The sequence below is a fragment of the Canis lupus genome, chromosome 24 (genome assembly GCF_011100685.1).
Source record: "Canis lupus familiaris isolate Mischka breed German Shepherd chromosome 24, alternate assembly UU_Cfam_GSD_1.0, whole genome shotgun sequence".
Taxonomy (NCBI): domain Eukaryota; kingdom Metazoa; phylum Chordata; class Mammalia; order Carnivora; family Canidae; genus Canis; species Canis lupus.
The window spans coordinates 31,830,598-31,856,431 of record NC_049245.1 but is presented as its reverse complement, the minus strand read 5'-3'; the positions used below and the strand labels follow the sequence as shown (position 1 = coordinate 31,856,431).

At 44.6% G+C, this 25,834-nt stretch overlaps 1 protein-coding gene and 2 long non-coding RNA genes across 6 annotated transcripts; 1 reads left to right on the top strand and 2 right to left on the bottom strand.

Moving 5' to 3' along the window:
- Positions 1-1,055: 1,055 nt before the first annotated feature.
- On the bottom strand, positions 1,056-8,344 carry LOC106557734. 2 transcript variants are annotated; one of them, XR_005377901.1, is made up of 3 exons: positions 4,510-8,344; positions 2,527-2,617; positions 1,056-2,425 (listed from the first exon to the last, which is right to left on the bottom strand). It is a non-coding gene; the product is annotated as an uncharacterized LOC106557734 (long non-coding RNA). The 2 variants fall into 2 exon arrangements; XR_005377900.1 differs by lacking the exon at positions 4,510-8,344 and having other exon boundaries at positions 2,527-3,730.
- A 1,992-nt stretch (positions 8,345-10,336) lies between these two features.
- Positions 10,337-16,080, bottom strand: SRSF6 (serine and arginine rich splicing factor 6). 3 transcript variants are annotated; one of them, XM_038572342.1, is made up of 6 exons: positions 15,819-16,072; positions 15,446-15,594; positions 13,986-14,110; positions 13,638-13,846; positions 13,339-13,422; positions 10,337-13,243 (listed from the first exon to the last, which is right to left on the bottom strand). In XM_038572342.1, the coding sequence occupies exons 1-6, from the start codon at positions 15,923-15,925 to the stop codon at positions 12,883-12,885; spliced, it is 1,035 nt and encodes a 344-aa protein (XP_038428270.1). In that variant the 5' UTR covers positions 15,926-16,072; the 3' UTR covers positions 10,337-12,882. The 3 variants fall into 3 exon arrangements, with proteins under 3 accessions (XP_038428270.1, XP_038428271.1, XP_038428272.1); XM_038572344.1 differs by lacking the exons at positions 10,337-13,243; positions 13,339-13,422 and adding an exon at positions 14,456-14,723 and having other exon boundaries at positions 13,829-13,846; positions 15,819-16,079; XM_038572343.1 differs by lacking the exons at positions 10,337-13,243; positions 13,339-13,422 and having other exon boundaries at positions 13,822-13,846; positions 13,986-14,723; positions 15,819-16,080.
- Positions 16,081-16,500: 420 nt separating this feature from the next.
- LOC111092172 lies at positions 16,501-22,282 on the top strand. Its single transcript, XR_005377899.1, has 2 exons — positions 16,501-16,886; positions 21,956-22,282. It is a non-coding gene; the product is annotated as an uncharacterized LOC111092172 (long non-coding RNA).
- The last annotated feature ends 3,552 nt before the right edge of the window (positions 22,283-25,834 follow it).

The following is a 25,834-nucleotide window of genomic DNA, read 5'->3' as shown; positions in this document are numbered from 1 at the left end:
AGCCGGGCCGCTGCGCGGGCGAGGCGGGTGGAGATGCATCCACGGCCTGCAGCGCGCAGCGGGGCGCGGGACCCGCCGAGCCGGAGGGAGCGCCCGCTGGGCCCCCGCTGCGTGCTCAGTGACAAAAGAGGGGGCCGCGCTCCCGCACGCACAGCGGCCGGGTCGCCTTCCCGCGGCGCCGCCACACCCCCCGCCCCCCGAGAAGGGGCTCCGATCCCCACCCCTACCAGGCGTAAGGGGCAGCATTAGCCGCGCCTGCGTTTAGACGACCCTAGGGCACGGCTGCTGGGGTGACCCGGACATCACCGTATCCTCCTGGCGCTCCCATTTCTCCATTTGTAAAGACTTGCCTACTTCGTGGCACACGGTTCTCGTGTTGCCCTGAGCAAGTCACTGCTTCTCTGCGCTTCAGTCATTTCTCTGTTGCTGGTTCTTACAGCACAAAATACCTATTTACAAACATCACAAGCTGTAGCTTCACATAGATTTGTGTAATTGGAGAGGTTGAAAGACTGCAAGCTCCAAGAGTTTCTGTATCCTTAGTGCCTAGCTGGACACTGAGTGGGTGCTCAATAAATACCTGCTAATAATATCTTGCATGTGGATGAAAACAGGGCAACTCTTAGTATAGCTTAGACCCGAGGGCCCACCCCCTCCACCCGCACGAAAAGATTTAACCTAATCCCTTATTTTAACGGAAAAGGACACTGAGGTCCATTTGACCTAAGGTCATGGCCACGGGTCAGACCTCCAGGCTTCCGACTTCCAGTTCAGATGAAAAAAGGATTCCTAATTAATTGCAGGCAAATTCCCCCAAATTCTGATTGTCAGGTTTAAATTTATGCAGACTTTATTCTGGTTGCCACGCCAACGCATTACATGTGTTCTTCCTTGCTGCAATGTCAATTTTTAATCACGTCTCATATTATTGGGAACAGAACTGCATCAGTTGAGGACGCTGGTTGCCATAACAATGGAAGTCTCTTTATACACACCGATACACACACAACCATCCACTCTTTTTTTTCTCTCCTCTCTACCCAGACTGCTTGTTCTAGATTTTCCAAAAGGTTTATTTTAGGTATTCGGATTACAAGAAAGTGATGAAACTACACAAACACATGGCTTCTCAATTACAAATGCATCTTGCAGACAGTGATTCAGACAGACAAGTGGAATCTGAGCTAGCAGGATGTAGGAACCAACCAACATGAGTTGCTGAGACAGGATTGTTCTGCCGGTTAACAGTATGAACAGGTGGTCCTGATACTTTCGATGGTCTTGCTTGCCTGACGGGGACGTCAGGGATGGAGAGCTCCTCCCAAGCTGGTGTTTTCTGGGGGAAGTTGTCTCTCTCATAGCCAGCATTTGTTCTGCTGCTCCAGTATGCTCTCAGGAGCATGGGAGCAAGTCCAGTTCTTCCCTCTGGTGACAGACCCCTCTTGTGCAACTCAATAGCTCTCAGTTGTCTTCTCCAAGTTAATCTTCTACCTGAGTGGGCCTAAATTTGAAATGTTAATAGAAGCGCTGGGAAAACTGTTTTAAGCAGCCCACACCTATTTTTACAGAATTTAATTCACCATTGGGGCAGTCTATGTATTTTAGGAAAATCATAAAATGTGCCCTTTGTGTTCAGTGTGGAAACACTTCTGGTTCCAACATGACAGATTTTACTAATAGGGAGCCCCTTCTAGCATAAACACCCCCAAAATCCTGTGTAAAATATTACAAGAAAAAAGCAAGCAAAGGAAGAAGAGTAAAGTCATGTCTGAATTTGCAAGAAAAGGTAACCAGCAGGAGTCAGAAACAAAAAGAGGGAAACAGAGCAATAGGGAGGGAGGTGGCCTGGTGTCTGGCTTGTCCTGAAGTGGTCATAGGGACTTGGGTTTCATCGCACACTTAATGGCAGGAGATGGGATCTTAAGTCCAGTTGATACTGTGAATAGAAACTGAAACCAGTATAGACTGGACACCTCCAGGTGTGGGCTCCATAGGGGGAAAGGCAAGGGAGACCCAAGTTTCCAAATAGAATCAGCTTCAGGTCCTGCTCTCCCCCAGGGCATGGGTTTACATTACCCAGAACATCAGATATTGACAAAATTTTTATTTGATTTTGGGAATGAAACCTTATGTTTGTAACTGCTAGAATTTGTTTTCAGTGAGGGCCAGAGTCTCAGCTATTTCCCTTAACTCCAGGCTGCTAAATATCGGAACCTTGTCCTCAACATACTGGTAAAATTCCACTTAGGAAGACGCTGAGGAACCTAACAAAAAAGAATCACTCAATCACGGGTATCCCTGGGTGGCTCAGCGGTTTAGCACCTGCCTTTGGCCCAGGGCGTGGTCCTGGAGTCCCGGGATCGAGCCCTACATTGGGATCCCGGCATGGAGCCTGCTTCTCCCTCCTGTGTCTCTGCTTCTGTGTCTATCATAAACAAATAAATAAATCTTTAAAAAAAAAATCAAGATATGTTCATATTCTGTTGTTGAACAAATTAGTGACTTAAAACAGCATAAATTTATTACCTTGTAGTTCCGGAGGCCAGAAGCCCAAATTGGATCTCCAAGGAAGTCCAGTACCAAGGACTTTCTTCTGAAAGAATTAGCTTGTCAGTGGCTGGCGGGGGGGAGGGGAACATCACTCAGGAAAGGTGGTCCAAGAACCTGAGGTCTCTGTACAAGCCATTATGTTGCTTTGCTTTGGCTCTATCTGCTTCAGGCCATCTTCTAATTTCATTTATCAGACACCTACATATCCTACTGCATTTGGGCTGCTAGAAGAGACCACCATAGACTAGACTAGATGGCTTACAACAGAAACTTATTTCTCACAGTTCTGGAGGCCAGAAAATCCAGGATTAAGGTGCTGCAGATTTCATGTCTAGTGAAGGCCTACTTCTTGTCTTTACAGCCAGCCATCTCCTTGCTGTGTCCTCACATGGCAGAAGGGGCAAGGGAACTTTCTGGGGTCTTTTATAAGAGTGCTAATTGATTCGTGAGGGCTCCACCTTCATACCCTAATTACCTCCCAGAATCCCTGCCTCCAAATACTATCACACTGGAGATTGGCCTTCAACATGAATTTAGGGGGGAGATATGAACATTCAGTCCATAGCACTTCATATCCCATAATCAGCTGTTTAGAATGGGGTTGCTAGGGACTTCCTTCCAATCTCCCTTCTTCCACTTAAGGAACACATTACATTGGCTTTCTGATACAAGGCAGGTACTTGGGCAATGTTGGCCATTATGGGGGTGGCAGAGTGCGTGGGTATCGCCCTTAGAAGTTTATCTACTGAGAGGCAAAAATAAAGTTCCTTGGTGTACTTGTTAACTCAAGAACCTCTTCCTGGCTTTGATGAGCAAATGAAAAAAGCCAACTTCTACAACTTTGCTTGAGCAACATCAAGTAAGTGTAAGGTTTTATACTTTATTGAAATAGGAAATACTTGTTATATTAGGGTCATGACAGGAAACATAGCACACACTTTGAAGATAATTTAATAGATGGTGTTTTTAAAGGTGTGGGCAGGTGGTTGGAAAATCACAATTGTTAGCAAAAGACCACGGGGGCTGGGGAGACAGTGCTTAAAGAGGAACAACATGTAGGGATCCCTGGGTGGTACAGCGGTTTAGCGCCTGCCTTTGGCCCGGGGCGCGATCCTGGAGACCCGGGATCGAATCTCACGTCGGGCTCCCGGTGCATGGAGCCTGCTTCTCCCTCTGACTATGTCTCTGCCTCTCTCTCTCTCTCTCATTAAAAAAAAAAAAAAAAGAGGAACAACATGTAGAAGGCACTATGCCCTTCCGATGAGAGCCACCACCCGCCTGAACTGCACAGGGAGTTGCTGAAAGTATTCCAATGTTTTGTTTATTAAAAAGATTTTATTTATTCATGAGGGACACAGGCAGAGGGAGAAGCAGGCTCCATGCAGGGAGCCCATATGGGACTCGATCCCAGGACCCCAGGATCACGCCCTGAGCTGAAGGCAGATGCTCAACCGCTGAGCCACCCCGCTGTCCCAAAGTAATCCACTCTTAATTTCTCCCATATCCTATTGCAGATCCCTAATGGCTGAACCTAATCAGAAATCAAAGGGCAAAGCAGTGTGTGGATAGAGCCAATGGAAGTTAGCTCCCTGGGGCTTAGAACAGGCAGAGAGTGGAGGGGTGGTGGTGTGGGATGAGCCAAATGTCAAGTATCTATCTGTTAGGCAAACATGAAATAACCTCCTAAGTATTTCTTTTTCATACAACTGCAGGTTGGTGGATTTAGGCTGAGCTGTTTTAAGCTGTAGGTGGCCGAGGCTAACAGCCAGCTTGGCCCCACCTGTCTCATCTCCTAGGACTAACAGCCTGATAGATGCTATTATTCTCATGGTGATGGCTGAGATGCCAAAGACCAAGCCTAGTGTGCCAGTACTCCTTAAGCCTGTAGTCATGCTGCATGTCTCCCATGACTGCACTAATTTCCATAAATTTGGTGGCTTCAAATAAAAATGTACTTACAGTTGTAGAGGTCAGAAGTCCAAATGAGCTGAGGGGAGGTTTAGCCTGGAGAGGACCTTCACAAGGTCAAGCTGTGGGTAGATCTGTGCTTCCTCCAGAGGCTGTAGAGAATTTACTTTTATTGCCTAGCAGTCCCTTCTGTCTTCAAGGCTGGTAGGGTAGTATCTTCTAATCTGATTTTGCTGGTTTTCACATCAACTTTTTCTGATCTTTTTACCTCCCAAGCTTCCTATTGTGATTACACTGGGCCCACAAGGATAACCCAGGATAATCTTCCCATTTCCAGACTTTAATTTAGTCACATTTCAAAGTTCCTTTTACCATGAAAGGTAATATACTCCCAGGTTATAGGGTTGAAAGATAGGCATCTTTGGGGGAGGGGAGGGTAATATCTAGTCTAATAAACAGGTCATACCTGCCAAAGTTCTACTGGCTAAATCAAGGGACAGTAGGTATTCTAATGAAGGGAGGATTGGGTATACAAATATATGTGGATCTACAAAAGAATCTGGCAAGGCATGCATGTATTTATTAGATTTTCTTCATTTGACAAAGAGAACACAAGCAGGGGGAGCAGCAGGCAGAGGGAGAGGAAGAAACAGGCTCCCTGGTGAGCAAGGAGCCTGATGCAGCGCTTCATCCCCAGACCCTGGGGTCATGACCTCAGCCAATGACACACTTAACCGACTGAGCCACTCAGGCGCCCCTGGCAAGGCCTTTAATAAGTGTTTATTGAATGTGAGTTTGGACATTATGACTCAGGGTATTACACTGATCAGCTTATTACTAAGTCACAGCCACAGCTATCCATGCTTGAGTTCTTACTAGGTCTGCAGGAGAATGTCATCCAAAGGTGGACGAAAGCTGTTAAGATCTTATTTCCTCATTCCAATTATAACGCTGTTGTGTACTCTACAATCACACTGCAATTTAGACTCTGAATTTCCCTCTATTCCTGTTATCCAGAGCAAGAGGCCACATTATTTGCTTTAAACTCTCTGAAGAAGCAGAAGAGGTTCTTATAGGGATGTTAAAGTTTCCTCACTCCTTTGCCAGAACTGACCCAGAATTCAGCTGAACATCTATTAGGGCAGGGTGTCCACACACTACTTGCTCTGCTGAGTAGATTAAAGTTTCTCTGTAATGCTGTCTCTTACTAGCAGGCTTCACTCTGTAAGAGGGACCCTGACCAACCAGAATACCGGAAGACGAGAGAGATGGCTAGTGGCTTCACTGCTGCACCAAGTCAGCTGAGGGGATTTTTAGCATGCAAGCCCTTCACAAGAGCAGAAAGTAGTCTGATCTGGAAGGGGACTGAGAAAGACCCAACTGGAAGCAATGAACACCCAAGGGCCCAGATTGCGCTTGCTAAATACCCTTTCAATACAGATAACCAGGGCTTGTTGGAGCAGGTCTGAGACTAGAAAGTTGAACCTGAAAATCCTACCATACTAAAAAAGCAAGGAAACTGTTAAGATTATTTTAGGGCTGCTCTGAAGGAACTCAGGAGGCAACTTGCATGGACTTCCACTGACTAAAGGTAGAACAAGGTAACACCAATAAGGAAAACTGCCATGGACTGAAAAATGTGTTTCAAATCATGGGTTATAGGGGTGGTGGAAGGGGAGGTGGGGTGGGCGTGACTGGGTGACGGGCACTGAGGTGGGCACTTGATGGGATGAGCACTGGGTGTTATTCTATATGTTGGCAAATTGAACAATAAAAAATAAATTTATATATAAAAAAAACAAATCATGGGTTCATGGTTTAATGAATCTAGGCAAAGATCATCAATGGCTGCCAATGACAAAAAATACCCATGTATTTTTTGGGAAGAACATCTCCCCCCACCAGAATCTGATAAAAGCCTCTAAAATGGGTCTCAAATTTGAGCATGCACCAGAATCACTTGGAACGCCTGTGGCTGGGCTCCACTTAAGTTTCTGATTCAGTGATCTAAGGTCAGGCTTAAGAAACTACATTTTAAACAAATTCCCAGATGATGCTGAGGTTACTGGTCCAGGCACAATTTGAGAAGCACTGTTCTCAGGTCTAGAACATGCTAAATGGTATCAGGAGGATGCAATGAGCAAAATCAAGACTGAGAAACTACTCATGACCTTCAACAAATATACTGCAAAGAACAAGAGATTAAGGAGACTTAAGATGTCTTTTAGAGGTGCACAGTGAACTACCTTCAGCTGGAGTGTCTAGGGTTCTTTCAAAATTACCTTGGAGAGGAAGCATGTAGTATCCAGTAGGCTCATCATACTATTCTTCTAGCTGCTGTCTACAATCTTGTAAAATCAAAGGAACAGCAATGTATTTAAATAGCACACTCAAGACTGCTTAGAATAGTGATAGTAGTGGCCACTTTAATACTTGAGCACCATATTCAGCAATTCTGCTTTGTCTACCCTTTCCTCAACTGGCTAGAAGAGTTTTAAGGTTTGGCGATTTACAGAATGTTTTACTAAGAGCAGCTAATCTTTAAGGAGTGACTGCCAAGTGCTTTGATAACAGCATTTATCCCCACAATACTAGAGGGCGCTGTTTCCTGAATTAGGACAGAGTTCTATTTGATCTTTTATCTATCCACTCTCCTACTTTGAATGGTAATGGAGTACAATCTAGTGCCAACAGAACTCCCTTCAGCAGCTCTTAAATTTGGAAATGACTGGCTCTCTCCCTAAAAACAAGAACTTTAACCTTACGACTCTCACAGGAAATACGAATTTACAGGTTATTACAAAACGACTAGACATGATGCACTGACAGTCCTGTCTCATTCTCATGATATTCCTGCTAAAAATGCAGTAATGAGAAGACATCAGGCAAACCCAAATGAGGGAAATTCTCTAAATAATTGTCCTCTACTCTTCAAAAATGACACGGTCAAGAAAAAGGCTGAGGACCTGGTCCAGATTAAACGAGACCAAAGAACAGACAACAAAGTGTGGCAAATGATCCTGGCTCATATAAAGGACATTGATGGACAATTAATGAAATAGAACTATGGACCATGGATTAGAAACTACTTTATTGATGCTATTTTCAGTAGGCACTGTAGTTACATGAAGAGAATGTCCCATTCCTAGGAAATAGTTTTTAGGGATAAAACAGCAAGACTTACTTTCATGATTGAGGAAAAAAATATGTAAATGAAACAATTACAGAAATAATTAAGAGAGTGTGAAGAGGATATACAGCTTTTTGTAAGGGATTTTCCTGTTATCAAAATAACACATTTTTTTTTAACGCTTTAGGACTGCTAGGAACTGAACCAGGATTTAAATCCTACCCCTGCTTAAAAATCTTAATTCTACGACTTCCTTAGAAATAATCAAAATAGGGACGCCTGGGTGGCTCAGAGGTTGAGCGTCTGCCTTTGGCTCAGAGCGTGATGGGAGTCCCGCATCAGGTTTCCTGCATGGAGCCTGCCTCTGCATGTCTCTCATGAATACATACATACGTTTTTTTAAAAAGAAATAATCAAAATAAGTATAAATAGATGGACATTAACAGTAAACAAAAATTTAATTACAAATAGTTTCCTAGTGTTAAGAGCTGCAATACTATTACTTGCCTTTGTAAAATTCAAGTGAACTATGCTAAAACTACCTGGGGAGTATCTATTTTTCCCAGATGTCCTCTCCAGAAGGATGCACAAGAAACTAGCCATTTTGGCTTCCTCCAAGGGGTCAAAGGTGGAATTTTGCCTGTTAAAACCCTTTTATATTTTATCTTCTGACTTTTGAAGGAACCATGATTCCTTTTTTTTTCTTTTAAAGATTTTATTTATCCATTCATGAGATAGAGGCAGACACAGGCAGAGGGAAAAGCAGGCCCCATGTAGGGAGCCCGATGTGGAACTCGATCCTGGGACTCCAGGATCATGCCCCAGGCCGAAGGCGCACACCAAACCGCTGGGCCACCCAGGGATCCCCATTCTTTCTCTTTAAGCCTAGAAAGTTAATCACTGGGGTACCTGGATAGCTCAGTTAAGCGGCTGACTCAGGATTCGTTTTTTAATTTATTTATTCATGAGAGACACAGAGAGAGGCAGAAACAGAGGCAGAGGGAGAAGCAGGCTCCGTGCAGGGAGCCTGACACGGAACTTGATCCCAGGTCCCCAGGATCATGCCCTGGGCCGAAGGTGGCGCCAAACCACTAAGCCACCTGGGCCACCCTGACTCATGATTTTGGCTCAAGTCATGATCTCAGGTTCCTGGGATTGAGACTCAAATTGGGCTCTGCGCCCAGCAGGGAGTCTGCTTGGGGATTTTCTCTGCCCCTCACATATACGTGCATGCTCTAAAATAGATAATTCTTGGGGTCCCCGGATGGAGTGATTTAGTGCCTGCCTTTGGCCCAGGGTGTGACCCTGGAGTCCCAGGATCGAGTCCCACATCAGGTTCCCTGCATGGAGCCTGTTTCTCCCTCTGCCTGGGTCTCTGCCTCTCTGTTGGTCTCTCATGAATGAATAAAATCTTAAAAAATAAAATAGAGAATTCTTAAAAAAAAAAGCTGATCACTTATTAAGTACTTTAAAGGGAGCCCATCTGTGGGCTGTTGTAACATCATCAAACAAATCTAAACAAACTATTGAGGACCTAGAAGATCAAATGCACAATCCCATCAATTCATCCTTTTAGCAAATAGAAGCATATGTAGTGCCTAACATAGATCCATCTTATTCAAGACTTTGTATTGCCTTAAATTCAAACTTTAATGTGTAAATTGAGAATCACAAGGTACTAAACTATGTAAAAACTCTATATTCTCATTGTTTGATAGGAATATTCAATGTAGTATTTTTAATTTCTGTTACAAGCCCAGAGATTACTTTGATAGAACAATGTTAGTACTGAAAAAATGTACCTACTATATATATATCCACTCAGGGGTATACTACTCAGGAATTTAAAATAGCACATTTCTAGGTTTTAAGTAAAAAGTTGCAGAACACCACTCATGGTAAGAACAGCTTGTTGGAAGGAATAGGTTTTAGGACCAAAAGTCTGGGCAGAAACAGGTACTGTTAACAGCAGCCACCTTAACCAGTGAGCTCTAAGGAAAGATACTTTGTTCCCAAGAATATATTACTTTCCTAATTAAGATTAAGTCAAAACCTAAGAACAAAACATTGAACTGCCATAGGACTGAAATTAGATAAAGTCGGATAAACATTTTCTGAAAGCAAGGTAAATACAAAATGTGAAGTTTCCTAAACGTGAACTGCCAAAGTTTAGAGTGCTCCAAGTCTAAATTAAGGAAATTAGGTGAAGGAAAAAGTGATTAAAGTTTCCTAGTTTTCCTGAGAAATAACTGTTATGAATAATGTTCAATTTGCTATAACAGGTAAATTTAATGTGAAAAAAAGCGGGACAAGACAAAAAAGATTTAGTATGCTTTATCCTTCACAGTAGCAGATAGTTCTTATTATGGCACTGTTCTAAGTACCTTCCACATATTAACCTTTATTTTTTGAAAACTACTGAAGTGTTCTCTACACCCAACCTGGGGCTCCAACCTACTACCTTGAGATCAAGAGTCACATGTTCCACTGAGCCAGCCAGGCACCCTACCATCACAACTCATGGCTCACTCTTACCGTTTAATGGGTAACATTCAAGCACAACAGTTAAGACTTGCCAAAGATAAACCATTCACTATGCTGATCCTCAACACAGGTCTTGAACTGAAAACAAGACCTTTTTCTCCTATGCAAGTCAGGAATGGCTTGTCAGTGGCAAGTTTAGTTCAAAAAACCATTTGCCAAATATCTGGCATTAAGTGGGAATACACAATAAATTCAAAACAAGCCTTTCCCTCAGTAAGCATTTTATTGAGGAAATAAAGCAAAAAATGGGTTAACAAAGTGGGGAAGATACCAAGATGAAGGTAATTAACAACACAGGACTGGAACATAAATCACAGGAACTGGTAGGACTCAAACTGGCCTTAAAGGCACTATGGCGTGTCAATCAACACTATCAGGTAAAGGAAGGGGAATCAAGATGCTGCTTGCTTCTTTTTGCTCTCAGTTTCATACTCTAGCCACAGATGTACACGTGGCATGTTGTAGACTCTCAGATTCTACTCCAAAGTTAGCAAGGAACTAAACATTTCAGTCAACTCTGTTCTCAAGTAGGCCGGTGTTCTAGTGTTTTAGCATATCTAATGATGTAGAGGTCCACAGGTAAGGACTAGGACTAGAATTTCAGTAAGTTGGTCTTTGCTATTATCAGAAAACTTATGGGTGCAGGCTTTTACCTACCAAATACCCACTTTGGGGGCAGCTAACAGAGTAGACAAAACCTGCCTATAATCATGTTATGTTACACTAACACAAGAAAACCCAGTTGAAGGATGATTACAAAGTCAAATTTCACACTGTGATATTCCCCCCTCTTCCTTTTTAAAAGGCTGTGGTTTTAAAAGCTTTTGTTTTTTCCCTGAAAACAAGAGAACTTTGGTCAAAGCCAATTCTCAAACCAAATTTTGAAAGGCAGCTGGAGATGCCCCTCTTCAGGTAAGAGTTGTTAATTTCTGTTCTTTCAAGTAAAGCAAAATAATGAACTAGGACTGCAGACACCAGTGTCTACTCTCAAATCCAAAAAACCCCATTTTTCAGATGAATATTTACATTTAGAAGAAAATAAGGTCATGGATGAAGCATCAACCTTTTGGGGCAATGTAGTCCTAACAGTAAGCTCTAAGATTTTATAATAGGAAGCCCAAAAATTTCTCAAAAACAAGTCTTTTCACTCATTATCAAGTACGCCAAACTACTCTGACACCTAAAATCTTTTACTCAATTTTTTTTTCAAGCATCCTCATTTTATCAGGTATGCCTTCTGGAATACTTGAACCCACAAACCAACTCTAGATTACCATGCTTTCTAGTCACACCTGTGGCATGATGAACACCGTACCACCATGCCCTCCTATATAGTACAACCCAGCCCTTGATACCTCACAGTGACAGCTCCTAGAAAATAAAAAAGCTGAGTCAACCTACATCTTGGTTTCAAACCAAGGTTAATGAGTGCTTTTAAATGAAATTAAAGTACTTGAACAAAAGATAAAGTAATTCATTTCTTAAACTGCAATTTCCACTAATGAGGCCTATAGATATATGAACTAACTGGTTATCCAGTAATGCCTATGAATTTGCAGTGTAATTTGGCTTCCACAGCATATTATTACACTTCATAAGAAAGTACAGAAAGTTTAGGGTTTACCCATGTAAATTCTTTTCAAACCAACCATATGTTGGAAAAGTTACAAGAATGATCTAACCAATTATCACATAACCTCATCAACTACAAAGACTGATTGTTGGGTAGAATTTTAATCAGCAATTGATTTACCAAGCAACTTGTTAAGTGCCTGTTAAATGTAATGATCTGCCAGCTTAGAAAATGCAGTATTTGCTTTTCCACTTTGAACAAGAATATGCTAAATTTCCAATTGAAGAAAGGCTACTTCCATTTTTATATAACAAACATTAAAGACCATAGAACCATACTCTAACAAAAACACTTATCACACTAACCACTTCCAGAAAGTGGGATAACTAGGCTAAATGGGATCCCAAGTGGTAAGAACTACTTCAACAGTTCAATCGAATTTGTTTGAAAAGTTTCATTTAAAATCTACTAATTTAGGCAAAATCATGTAATTAACTACAAAATATTTTTTATTTTTAACTTAACTCAAAGGGGCAGATAGGACTTTGGCAAATTTGATTAACAGCACAAAATGTTATCCAAATTGAATAATTTATTGCTGGTCTGAGGCTTGCCTTCTTTTACATTTACGTAGAATTTACATTTTGTTTTCACAAAAAGCAAATTATCAATATTTAAAGGAATTTGATAGTGACCTATTCAATAAGGCAATCATCTTGGTAGCAAATTTTTATTGAAATCTTACATAACTCAAGCTTTATAAAAAGCCAACATAATTGAAAATCGGGATCTCCCTCTAAAGCCTTAGGTATTCAAAGCTTGAAACGGTTAATTTAAAAGTAAGCAAACAAAACAACAAAACCCCTGCAGCAGATCCTGCTGAAATACTTAAAAAAAATCTAAATGAGCTTAATCTTTACAAAAGTTATTTTAGCTCAAACGCTATAAAATCAAAGTTATCTTAATTCTACAAAGAAGGGAGAGGGTCTTCATGCCACCATTTCCTTAGAACCTCATTTTTTTTCCATCAAATTTGGCCACAAATCAAATTTCTGTGTGCCCCCATTTTCAGGAGATTCCTCTTGCAGAAGAGGCCAAGTACAAACATGGAAGAGTAACTGCCTAAGCAAGTAGGAAAGTGTTCCATAATAGTGTGCAAAGAATGTAGAGTTCTAGGTTAATCTCTGGAACTCGATCTGGACCGTGACCTGGACTTTGAACGAGATCTAGAACGGGATCTTGAAGCTCTTTTTGGTGGAGGGGACACAGAACGTGCTTTTGAGGGTGGAGCAGGAAGGGGAGAATTTGAACGAGACTGGCTTCTTGACCTAGACTTTGACTTTATATCACCTTTTCCATTTTCTTTGGGGGAACGAGATCGAGAGCGAGACCTGCTTCGAGATTTCTCATACTCCTTAGATCTGCTTCGAGAGCGCGAACGGGAGCCCCGATCAGACTTGGGCTTAGATTTGCTTTTTGATCTAGATTTCCTGCCTTTTGATCGAGAACGTGATCGACCTTTGCTCCGAGACCTGGATCTGGACAAGAAGAGCCGGATTTTTTTTTCAGTACCTTGGCAGAACATACAAGTGCAGTAACATTCAGAAAAATGACCTAACAATTTATTACTTACCGGGAGCGACTTTTTGAGATACTTCGAGATCTACTGCGGCTGCTCCTACGACTCCTACTTCGTGACCTTCTTCTAGACCGTGACCTATAACCAGAAACAATACAAAAATCTTAATCTCAATACATCTCACAGCTCAAACTTTTATGTTGTTTACCAAAAAAATACACAAAATATAATTGCTTACTATAAAAAGAGACTAAATATTGAACTAATTTCAACTAAGAAGTCAAATACTGCCATTTGATTTTTCTTTGCTCTTGGCAGATACTGTTTCCTTCCTCTCCCAATTCTTCAATTACCTTGATCTGCTTCCAGAGTAAGACCGCCTATGGCTCGTTCGTGGTTTATCCTCAATGAGCCTAATATTTCTGCCATTTATTTCTGTACCATCCAGTTTGTCCAAAGCACGCTTCATGTCCGAGTAGGAACGGAATTCAATCACGCCCTCGTTTGTGCGTTCTTTGTGAGCATCCGCATAGGTTACTTCACCTGCTTGTCTCATGAAATCCTAAAAGAGCAACAAGAAGGGTTAAACCTAGAAATGTAAAGATCTACATACTGTACTTGATTCTTAGAGATAAAGTAAAACAAAGGCATAACTTTTAAACATCTGCCATATCATTTTTATCTCAAGTTACAGCACATACCTTTAAATCTTGCCAACTGCAACGACTAGAAAGATTTTCTACAATAAGCCTGAATTCTGTACGAACAGGTGGTCCATATTTGTCTCTGCCAGAGGTTCTCCGACTGCTGTATCCACCTCCACCACCTTTATCACATGAAGAGAATAATTAGATGCTTTGTAATGATAGGGATGCATGTTTTTTGAAAGTTAGTACAAACATATCAACTTTTATTTACTGGAGTAGGACTTTGCTATTATATTGCTAAACCTTCGATACAGTTGTGATTTGCCATAAATTAAATTAAGGGCAAGTCAAATAGACTAAATCCAACTAAACTTCTCCTACAATCTGTTAGAGAGTGACTGCTCCTTTATTCAATTTACCTCGCTAAGTTTTATTTTACAGAACATTGTAAAATATAAAACTTAACTGATTACATGCATTTCTACATTTTACAAAAATGTTTACTAGTTACACTAAGTACTTACATCACAGTGTGAGGTTTTTGGTGGTGGTTTGGCCACAAAACACGCAAGGTAACAGTCACCTAGTTCAGATTAACCAGTTTTGTCTAACCCTTGGAATCCTCACCATCACCCTGCGTCTAATGGCAAAAGGCTGCTGTCGTCATGGCTTCCGGTAAGGTCAGCCAAAGGGTCATAGGGCAAGGGTCACACAATGTATGGAAAAGCCAAGGCCAATCAGGAAAGGCAGTCATCTTAGCCTCAGTGGACACAGCCTCAGCCCCATTGGTCACTTTCAAATTGAAACATCAAGGACTTGTTAAAAAGTTTGAATTCAACATGCAACAATTTCAACATCAAACATTTCACATAACCAAACCCCTCCCGCCTCCTCCCAAGAACATGCCCCAACTATTTCAAATATAGCATGAAGCTTATTTAAGTATACTTTGTGGTACTATACCACATTGCTTCGAAATTTTCTTTGGCCCCCGCCAATTTTAATAACTAAACTTTAAATCCCTCCCCTGACCCTACCCAGCCCTCCACCCCGCCCCGCCCCACCCCACCCTCCACCCGGCCTGCCCTTACACTTCTACGCTAACGCATTCACATTTCTAGCTAAGGCACTGTCAGGTAAGCGAGGGGGATACAACAAATACAACCATGCCTCACTTCCTCCGTGGGCAGAGCCCACGACAGTGCTGACAGGGGCTCAAACCACCCCCCTCCCAACCTAGCAAAAACCAAAAACTAAAAGAATAAAATTAAAGAACCCTCCCCCCGCCAAACACCCCAACCCTGGCTAGGCAAAACCCACAACCCAATCCCCGCGCTCCGGCGTCCCGTGGCTGCCCCGGGCAGGCGTGAAGGCAGCGGGGCCCGGGGACACTGCAGTCAAAGGACCCGCGTCGCCACGCCTGCCCGGGTTGGGAGGCCCCACCCCGCCCACCCTGGCCTGCGCCCACCCCCCAGGGTCCCAAGGACGCGGAGCGCGCGGGGGGTGGGACTCACTGCGGCTTCCGTAGCTGTAGCCGTCGCGGTCACGGCGCGGGCCCCGGGCGTGCTCCACGATCACGCGCTCGCCGCAGAGCTCTTTGCCGTTCAGCTCGTAAACGGCGTCGTCGGCGTCGCGGGAGTCCTCGAACTCCACGAAGCCGTACCTGGGGGCGGTGCGAGGGCCGGGGCCCGGCGGGCGTCGTTAGGCCGGGGCCGCGCACGCGCGCGCTCCCACCCCCCCGCGCGCGCTCCCGCGGCCCCGCGCCGCCGCCATCTTGGCGGCCCTGCCACGCGGCGCCGCGGCCTTGGCCCTCTTCCGTCCGGCGGGCCCCGCTGCCGCCAGACCCAGGGCGCTGCGGGCGGAAGCGGGCGCCCAGGCCCGACTCACCCATTTTTGAGGTCTATTTCGAGGAGGCGGCCATAGCCACTGAAAAAGCGCTGGATGTCCTTCTCCCGGACGTTGTAGCTCAGGCGTCCTATGTAGACGCGCGGCATGTTCGTGGCGGGCAGGGGCCCCGGGGGCTGGCTATCGAACGGCGGGCCGCAAGGCGAAAGCCGCGGTGCGGGTGCGGCGACGGCGAGAGCCCGAACACGCGCCTCACACCGCAGCGGCGGCCGAGTCCAGCCACACAATGGTGCGCGCGCGCCAGGGCTACGCTATAAGGGCGGGCGGGCGGGGGGCGGGGCCGGCGCGTGACGTCAGCGCGCAGCACGTACCCTCCCGCGCTGGAGCCCTGGGCTTGGGGGTGACTTGCGATCCCACCGCCCGCGAGTTTCGGGGAAGCGCGGTTCTGCTCGCTCACACGGTTCTCAACACCCATCTTAGTAAACGCAGCGCCCCGCCGCGGAGCCACGGACTTGTCTCCTAATTTGCACTTTCTAAAAAAGTTCTTCCGGTGATCCTCCCGGGACAGGCGCCCGGGAGGCAGGCTATGGGGGGGGGTCTCGCTTTTCATTGGTTCCTGAGGTTGTCGTAATAGGCCTCCGTGGCCTCTGATTGGCTCCTGAGAGCGGGGCAGCTCCTCCCCCCCTCCCCCCGGTGGGTTCACGCTCCGCTGGGCTGGGAGCGCGCGCTCCGGTACCGTTGGTTGGCTGCTTTCACCGGATCGCCGGCTCCAGCTCCGCGGTCGCGGTGGCCCGGCCCGGATGGTGTTGCGAGCGCGCAGCCCCACTGGCCTCCATCCCTGGTGGCTTCACTCAGAGTCGTTATCAGCCTCGACCGCCCCGCGGCACAGCCCCCCCTGCCTCCGTGGGTCTCTCTGGGAGCGCTGGCCGCTGGGGTCACCTGTAGATTCCTGTGTACGTGGTCATTCCACGCTCGCCGTGCGTGCTCGCAGAGAGCCTCTGGCCCCAGAAGGTCGAGCAAGACCTGACAGCCCTCCAGCAGACGTGCGCTCTTTTTTCTCCCTGGGATGGAGAGTCCGGTGTGTCCCAGCGCCATCTCTTCCCCCAACAGGTTGGAAGGCACCTGTTCTATGTGGCAGAAATTTACATCTTTTTTTTTTTTTTTTGGTGTATCACTAGAGTTGCTTATTTATTTGTTTTTATTAAAGATTATTTATTCAGAGAGAGAGAGAGAGAGACACGCAGAGGGAGAAGCAGGCTCCATGCAGGAAGCCCGACGTGGGACTGGATCCTGAGTCTCCAGGATCACACCCCGGGCTGAAGGCGGCGCTAAACCGCTGGGCCACCGGGGCTGCCCTATTTATTTTTAAAGATTTTTATTTATTCATGAGAGATACAGAGACACAGGCAGAGGGAGAAGCAGGCTCCATGCAGGGAGCCTGATGTGGGATTGGATCCCGGGATCCAGGATCACGCTCTGAGCCAAAGGCAGGCGCCAAACCGCTGAGCCACCCAGGGATTCCCTAGAGAACTACATGAAAACTCCGAAGGAGTAAGTTTAAGTGGAGAGAAGGCCCTCGTGTATTCTGAGACTTGACTACAGGAAAGGAGACTGGGAATGAGGGAGCAGAGAGGTGGGGAAGGAACGGAGACCACGGGGTCACAGAAGCAAGAGAGGAGACAGTATCAGTGAGATAACACTGGCTGTTCAGGTATTTGCGAATATTCCAGCTCTTTTTGAGTGGTCCAACCTTAATATTCTTCAGCTGGTGGAAAGAGGGCGATTTTGCTCTCCAGGGGACTTTTGGCAAAGTCTTGAGACTAGCTGGTTGTCCGACCAGAGGAGAAGTGTTAATACTGGCATCTAGTGGTAAAGGTTATTAGGGTCTGTGCTTAAAGTTAGATAAATACAATGTAAGGTAGATCTTTAAAAATTCATGGGATATACTCAGGGAAAAGAGAATTAAATAGTGAGACTTTTTCACTCATCAAATTGTCAATGTTTTTTAAATTGTTAAAATTCATCATGGGCAAGAGGTGAATTAGGAAATGGCACTGATACCGTGCTGGTTGGACTGAACGTTACTTTTGGGAAGGTAATGGTGTAGTACTTATTAAAGGATGGGGAATGGGGTGTCGCCTCCACTCTTTGTAGTTCATGTGCCTGAAGAGAAAGATGCAGTGATGTCATCTCTGCTTCCTGTCACCTCTCTTCCCAGAGCCCAAAGGCCACTCTTTCTTCTTCTTCTTTTTTTGAAGTAACCTCTACGTCCAATGTGGAGCTCAAACTCAAGATCCTGAGATCGAGTCACACACTCCACTAACTGAGCCAGCCAGGCACCACCCCAGGCCCCATTGGCTACTCTTTTTTTTTTTTTTTTTAAGATTTTATTTATTCATCACACACACACACACACACACACACACACACACACAGAGGCAGAGACACAGGCAGAGGGAGAAGCAAGGCTCCATGCAGGGAGCCCAATGTGGGACTCGATCCCGGGACCCCAGGATCACGCCCTGGGCTGAAGGCAGGCGCTAAACTGCTGAGCCACGCAGGGATCCCCCCCATTGGCTACTCTTAACAAAAAAACCCTAATGCACCAGCTACAGAAGAGGAGACAGTCTCAGGTATCCTCATTGAAGGGAGCGTTGGGCCATCTGTGCCTTCTGTGGAGTCTTGATGTCCTAATTCACCTCTGTTGATATTTTGGAAGAACAACTCAAAGGAGAAATGATCGATGTATGTATAGCATAGGAGCTCATTTCTTTAGATATGTACAATTGTGGCAGATAAAGATCACTCTACTGCTCATTCTAAAATTGTGAAGGTAACTGCAGAAATCTGTTAGCAGGAGAAAGAGAGAGAGTGACCTTAGTCTACTCCAGAAGGGAGTTTATAACTTTGAATCCACAATTATTCAGATTGTAAAGGACAGTTTAGGGCACATACTGTGGTTTTCAGTTCCAAGTACTATGTGATTTGAAGTGGGTGTAAACTGGATTCTGATAAGTTTTGCTGTACAATGTCTGAAAATTTTAACATTCCAGAAGCTGTCATCCCAAATGGATTTGGGTGAACATGGCAACTCAAGTGTGTTTACATGGAGTGGAGTGAATGTAGCAGGGATTGCTGCAGAGATACAATTCAGGAATGGAAATTTTCAGGGGCGTAGTTTGAAAGAGATGGGAAGCAGAGGATTGAAAGAGCCTCAGAAGTGATGAGATTAAAGATACTTTCCAACTGCAATATTGAATTGAGTGTTGCCAAAATAATCCAAGCTCCCTTTTTTAAAAAAGATTTTATTTATTTATTCATGATAGACATAGAGAGAGAGAGAGAGGCAGAGACACAGGCAGAGACACAGGCAGAGGGAGAAGCAGGCTCCATGCAGGGAGCCTGATGTGGGACTCCATCCCGGATCTCCAGGATCAGGCCCTGGGCTGAAGGCAGGCGCTAAACCCCTGAACCACCCAGGTATCCCGCATAGAAATCTTTTTGATAAGAGGATTAGTTTGTAAAATCTTAGGCCCTAGGATGATAATCTAGCAATGAAATACTCTGTAACCACTAAAAAAATATTAGATTTATTCATTTAGCAAATATTTATTGGTTGCCTATATGTGCCAGCCACTGCTCTTGGCATTGGGAATATAACAGGGCAGCTAGCTACGTGTCAGAGTTTGTAAACCACCACCTTAGGCCAAATCTGGCCTGCCACCCATCTGGTAAGTAAAATTCTGTTGGAACATAGCCATACGCACTCAGTCAGGTGTAGTCCATGTCTGCTCTGGACTGAACAGCAGCAGTATTGAGCAGCTGCAACAGAGATTGTCTGCCCACAGAGTCTCAAATATTTACTAGCTGGATCTTCACAGGAAAAGTTTGCCTACCCCAATCCTTGTTACGGACTTACAAAGATAGCTATGTTAAGTAAGGCTAGTGATAATATATGGATGATTGCATTTTAATAAACAACAATAACCACCTCAACCCCTCAAGCCCCAACACTTTTTGAGTTTATATGTACATGTTGGGTTGGGTTTGTGGTTATCTTTGAACATCAGTGAGGGTAGGTCCTACATAATCATATTTCTGCTTTCTCCCAGCATTCCTAACTCCTTCTACCTGCTTCTTACTGTGCCTTGAATGTGCCAAGCACACACCCACCACGGGGCCTTTGCATTGAATGGCTCCCTGTACCTGCAGCTCTCTTTTCCTGTGGTTTGTTTCTTCATATCTGGTTTCTGTTCAAACTCAACTTATCATTCCTCTGACCACTTATTTTACTCTTTTATATTTTATTTTTCCCCAGCTTTATTGGGATATTATTAACAAACAGCATAAGTAAGTTTAAGGGAGAATATGTGATGCTTCAACACATATGTTGCAAAATGATTTCTGCAATAAGGTTAGTTAAGACCTCCATCCTCTCGTGTAATTACCATTTTTGTGTGTGGGGTGATAACACTTAAGATCCACTCTCAACATTTTTCCAGTTGTTAATACAATGTTAATACAGTGTTATTAATTGTTAATTATAGTCACCATGCTGTACATTAGATACCCAGGGCTTATTCATCTTATAGCTGTGAGTTTGTACCTTTGACCCAAATCTCTTCATTTTCTCACCGTCACAGCGGCTGCACCAATTTGCCTTCCCATCAACAGTGCAGAGAGTGCCCTATTGTCTGTGTCCTCACCAAGGCTTGTTGTCTCTTGTCTATCTGATGCAGACATCCTCATAGGGCTCAGGTGCATCACCTTGTAGTCTGCATTTTAAAATAGCACTCCTGGAGATGCCTGAGTGGCTCAGTGCTTTAGCACCTGCCTTTGGCCCAGGGCGTGATCTTGGAGTCCCAGGATCGAGTCCCATGTCGGGTTCCCTGCATGGAGCCTGCTTCTCCCTCTGCCTATGTCTCTGCCTCTCTCTGTGTTTCTCATGAATAAATAAGTAAAATATTTAAAAATAAAAAATAATAAAATAGCACTCCTCCTCTACACTCTCATTTTTCTTTACAGAACTTTCATTACATACATTTATTTACCGTCCATGCCCACCCCCGCTAGAACGTGAGCTTCATTAGTTAGCAAAGGGATGATGTCTGCTTCCTCTCTGTTCCATCCCCAGCGCTGAGGAAAGTGCCAGCCATGCAGTGAGGGCTCAGTGAGAACAGCACTGCTCTGGCAATTGTTCTGAGCTCAAGGAGTGAAGTTCTCCATTCCGCAGATACCATTGCTGAAGGGCTCATCAGGGAGTGCTGATGGGATAGACTCCTCTTCCTTCTGGCTCAAGCCCACTCACCTCTGCTGCCCAGATGCTCAGACCATCCGTGGGGATGCTCATTCCAGATCCCCCATTTCTTTCACCCAAACTTATGCAGATCAAGGATTCTGGTGTGGCCAGAGAGCCACAGGAATTCTCATACATTGTCAGTGGGAAGGTCAGTTGGTGCAGTCACTTTGAAAACTGTATGGTGATGTCTACTAAAGCTAAGGCTGAAAGTGTGCTAGCTAGCATCTAGCCTTGTGACCTAGCAATTCAGTAAGAAAATGTGTACATATGCTCTTCATAAGGAATGTACTAGAAATTCATAGCAGCATTATATATAGCAGCCCTCAAACTGTAAATCACTAAAATGCACATCAACAAGAGAATGAACAAATCAATTGCAGTTTATTCACACCACACACTACTGCACAGCAACAAGATGGAACTACAACACACAGCAAAATCAGTGGATCTCATCACGTAACCGTCTAAGCAAGACCCAGAGGTATCCATGCCATCTGATTCCCTGTCTGTAAAACTGAAAAACAAGTGAAACTAGTCTATGGATTTAGAAGTCAGATGGGGGGTGGTGACTAGAAAGGGGGCCTCTGGAGTTCTGATAATACTTTGTTTCTTGTTACACAGGTGTGCCCTGTTTATGAGAATTCATTGAGCTATACACTTATGATTTGTGTACCTTACTATATGTTTGTTGTACTTCAATGGAAATTTTTGTAAAAAAAGGATGCTCACTCTCAAAAAAATTTGTGACTTACTTGACCTGGAGCCCTCTGGGTTGTGTTGAGGACTAAAGCTTTTGAGAATTTGATTCATAATCTTTGCCTATGAATGTCATTTTGTCTAAATCAGTTAACTATTTATTTTGGTTTTGTTTTCCAATTAGGTTTCTGCAAACGAAGCGCTCCTTGACTGGGAAGATGGGGCTCTGTTGCCATCTGGTGGCCACTGGCTTGACTACAGTGATGGACAAATTCCACTTGATGCCTCATCCAGGTCTCAATGAAGCTCAGAGAGAGGTCTTTGAAGGTCCCGGAATCTAAATCTTCTGATTGTCAAGACCTTATTCACCCAGAGGTTTTCTGGCCCTTACTTGAATGTCTCCTGTGGTGGAGAGTTCACTGCCTAACCAGACACCCAAGTCCATTCTCAGACATCTCTCATTTTGAGTAAATTCTTTATAGAGAATAAAATATTGCTCCCTTGAATTGTCTAGTCACTGGTCCTGGTTGTGTCCCTGAGGCTGTTCAAATGACCACCACACCTAGGTCTTCCAGATGTTCAAGTCCTCTCTTCTGGCTGAATGCCTGCAGTCCTCCAAACATCTCTCCTGGGAACTGCTTTCAAGTCTGTTTGTCACCCTGGCTGTTGCTGACCAGCCTGTGGTCAGACTCATTTGTGGCTTTCTTCAGCTGGGCCTTCAGAGCTAACCTTGCCCCCCTGGTCTTGCCTGAACTTGCCTGCTATTCTCCACACCAGTTAAGAGCTGTTGGCATAGATGGGGTGGCTGGTGTGTAATTCCTCACTCAGCCCTACCTCTCTTGCTGCATGGAACCAAATTGGGATTCTGGAATAGCCCATTTGTGGCAAATAATGTTTGCCTTGAGAATGGAAACAGATGAGGTAGCAGAATGGAAACCCAGTGCTTATAGGCAGATAGGCTCAGTTCCTGGGGCAGCTGGGAGACAGAAGTATTGAGGAGGAAAGTCCTAGTTGGCCACAGGTCAGGTGAAGAGCATGAGGCCATGGGGAAACTCTGAAGACAAATACTGCAGAAACCATGGCATACTTTAGGTATACTGTGGTCTCGATGCTTGTCAGAGTCCAGTGGGAGGCAATGCTGGGCTCTCCTCCCAGATCTCCCCCCCCTGAGCTGGTGCCTGTGGGTTTCTGTTCTTTTGCCTGACACTGGGCTGTGGCTTGCAGACATTTTCCCATCATTAGTTCTACATGCTGTTATTTGGACAAGTTTAGGCTGAAACATATTCCTGAATGCTTTGCACACTCATGCTTATCACTACAGCCTTTATTCTGCAGCAAAAGCTGCATCATCAAATGGTGGCCCTCTAATATCATAGGACAGAGGGTCAGGTGGAACTGCAATATGCCAGAGAGCATCCAGGGGTGTGCCCAGGGTGTAGAACCCACATCCTAGCAGAGTAAGAGAAAATATGTCTTAAAACAAAACAAAACAAAACAAAACAAAAGGCATGGCCCAGGCACTGGGCTAGTCTCGGGGGCACAACCAGGAAGAAGACAGACCAATCAGCCCTTCTGAAAACTGTACACCCAAAGCAGTGGTCCTCAGACGTTGGTGAGCACCACTTAAATATGAAGGTATATGGGCTCCACCCCTCAGAGGATGCAGGGCAGGGCCTCAGAATGTGCATGTTCAGCATCTTCCAGTGTGACTGTGATGCAGATGGTCAGGTGACCATACTTTGAGAAATACTGGCTTGGGCCCTTCTATTACTCAAATTGTGGTCTGGGAGTCCCTGCCCCTGTCAGCATCCCTGAGAGCTTGTGAGACACACAGAATCTCAGTCTCTACCCCACCTTGTGAATCAAAATGAATAAACAAGATTCTCAAGAGGATTTGTGCGCATGTTAAAGTTTGGGAAGCATTGCCAATGCAAGATGTGAGGGAGCCTTGCTTTTTACCTTCTGTGTTGTTTTGTTTTTTTTAAGATTTTATTTTATTTTTTAAGGTTTTATTTATTTATTTACTCATGGAAGACACACACAGAGAGAGAGGCCTGAGAGACACAGGCAGAGGGAGAAGCAGGCTCCCTGCAAAGAGCCCGATGAGGGACTCCATCTCGGGTCTCCAGTATCATACCCTGGGCCCAAGGCAGCGCTAAACTGCTGAGCCGCCCAGGCTGCCTTACCTTCTGTATTGTTTTGATAAGAGAAGGAATGCTTTTGAGATGCCTGGGTGGCTCAGTTGGTTAAGCGTCTGACTCTTGGTTTTGGCTCAAGTCATAACCTTGGGATTGTGAGATAGAACACCATGTCAGGCCCCAGGCTGAGCTCCTTCCTCCTCTCCCTCTGCCCCTCCCTCTACTCACGCACTCTCTTTCTCAAATAAACTAAAAAAAAAAAAGAAAGAAAAGAAAGAAAATGCATTCATGTATTACTCAGTAATTAAAAATAAATTAATGAAAACCTTTGCACAAACCAGAAAAATCTTGGACAGGAATATTCATAGCAGCTCTAGCCATGAGTTCCAAACTGGAAACAGCCCAAATATCTAACAGGTGAATGGGTAAACAAAAGGTGGCATATTTGCAAAATGGACTACTACTCAGAACTACAAAGGAACAATCTGTAGCCTCACTTTCTGCCACAGGCACAGGTTAATGGAGGTGGTATTAAGTCAATTCAGCAGGAGTTTATGTTGGAAGTGGCTCTAAGGTTTTGGTGGCCCTATGTGAGCAAACCAAAACCCAACCCTTTAAATACATTAAGGTTAAGAAATCGAAACCCAAAGGATAACCAACCACAGTCAAGAAGGCGTCCCAAATGAGGTGAACACTAGGGAAAAGCTGTCTCAGAAAGCCAATCAGGCTTTAGGCTACAGTCCACCAAATAATTTCCTTTTTTGTTTCCCCACCTTTTCCGTATGTCTTCCAGTCTAACCTGTGGGAGGAGCACCCCTAACCACTGTTGGCTTCATGCTGCCAGACTCAAATAGGGTTTTACTCAAACTCTTACAGTGTTTAATATGCCTTCATTCGTTTTTTTACTCTTTTTTTTGAAAAATGGAATATAATTAACATACAATGTTCTATTAGTTTCTGCATTTGTCCATCTTTTAACAAGGATTAAAAGCGTATCTCTGGAGCCAGATTGCGTGGGTTCTGTTTCCAGTTCCATCACCTGCTCGCTGTGTGACCTTAGACACATTTCTTAACCTGTGCCTGGGTTTCCTTGTTTGTAAAATAGAAAAAAATAATAGTTTCTGTCTCAAAGAGTGAGCATTTTATTTATTTGACAGAGAGAGACCACAAGCAGGGGAGCATCAGGTGGAGGTAGAGGGAGAAGCAGACTCCCCATCGAGTAGGAAGCCCAAGGGGGAGTGAGGGGGCTTGATCCCAGGATCCTGAGATCATGGCCTGAGCCGAAGACAGATGCTCAACCAGCTGAACCACCAGGCACCCCAAGAGTGAGCATTTTAAAAAGTTATATTATTGTAAAGCTTTTAGAATAGCACCTAGCACATAGTAGGAATAGAGGCTGCTGTTAGGCAACAGACTTGAGCAATGAAGTATAGAACAAGACAAAAGGGCCCACAGTGACCCCCAGTGCTGAATCCAGACAGGACCATCAGGACCCACCTCACAGTATCATCAGTTACGGCCCTAACTGACCAACGGGCTACTTACAACCAGGCACAGTACCAGAAAAGGGAAATTCCATGCATTCCCACACCTCCTCACCCTCCTTTAAAGACAGCCCCCATCCACTCCTTCCTTGTTGGGGCCTCTCCTCTGCTGGCCTGTCCCCACACCTCCATTGCCGAGTGTTCAGTAAACTTCTATCTCCTTTGTTCTGCTATGGGTGGCTTTCACTGCCCATGCCCTACATTTGGGAGTCCCCATCTGATTGGGAGAGGCACCACAGTAGGCACTAATAAATGTTGGCTATTACTGTTTAATAAATGCAAATTTAATCCAAACCATTTATTCCCCCAAGGTAGCCATGGAGATCATTTTTATCGACTTGTTACAAGCTAAGAACTCTGAGTTCTCTATCTTTTATGACA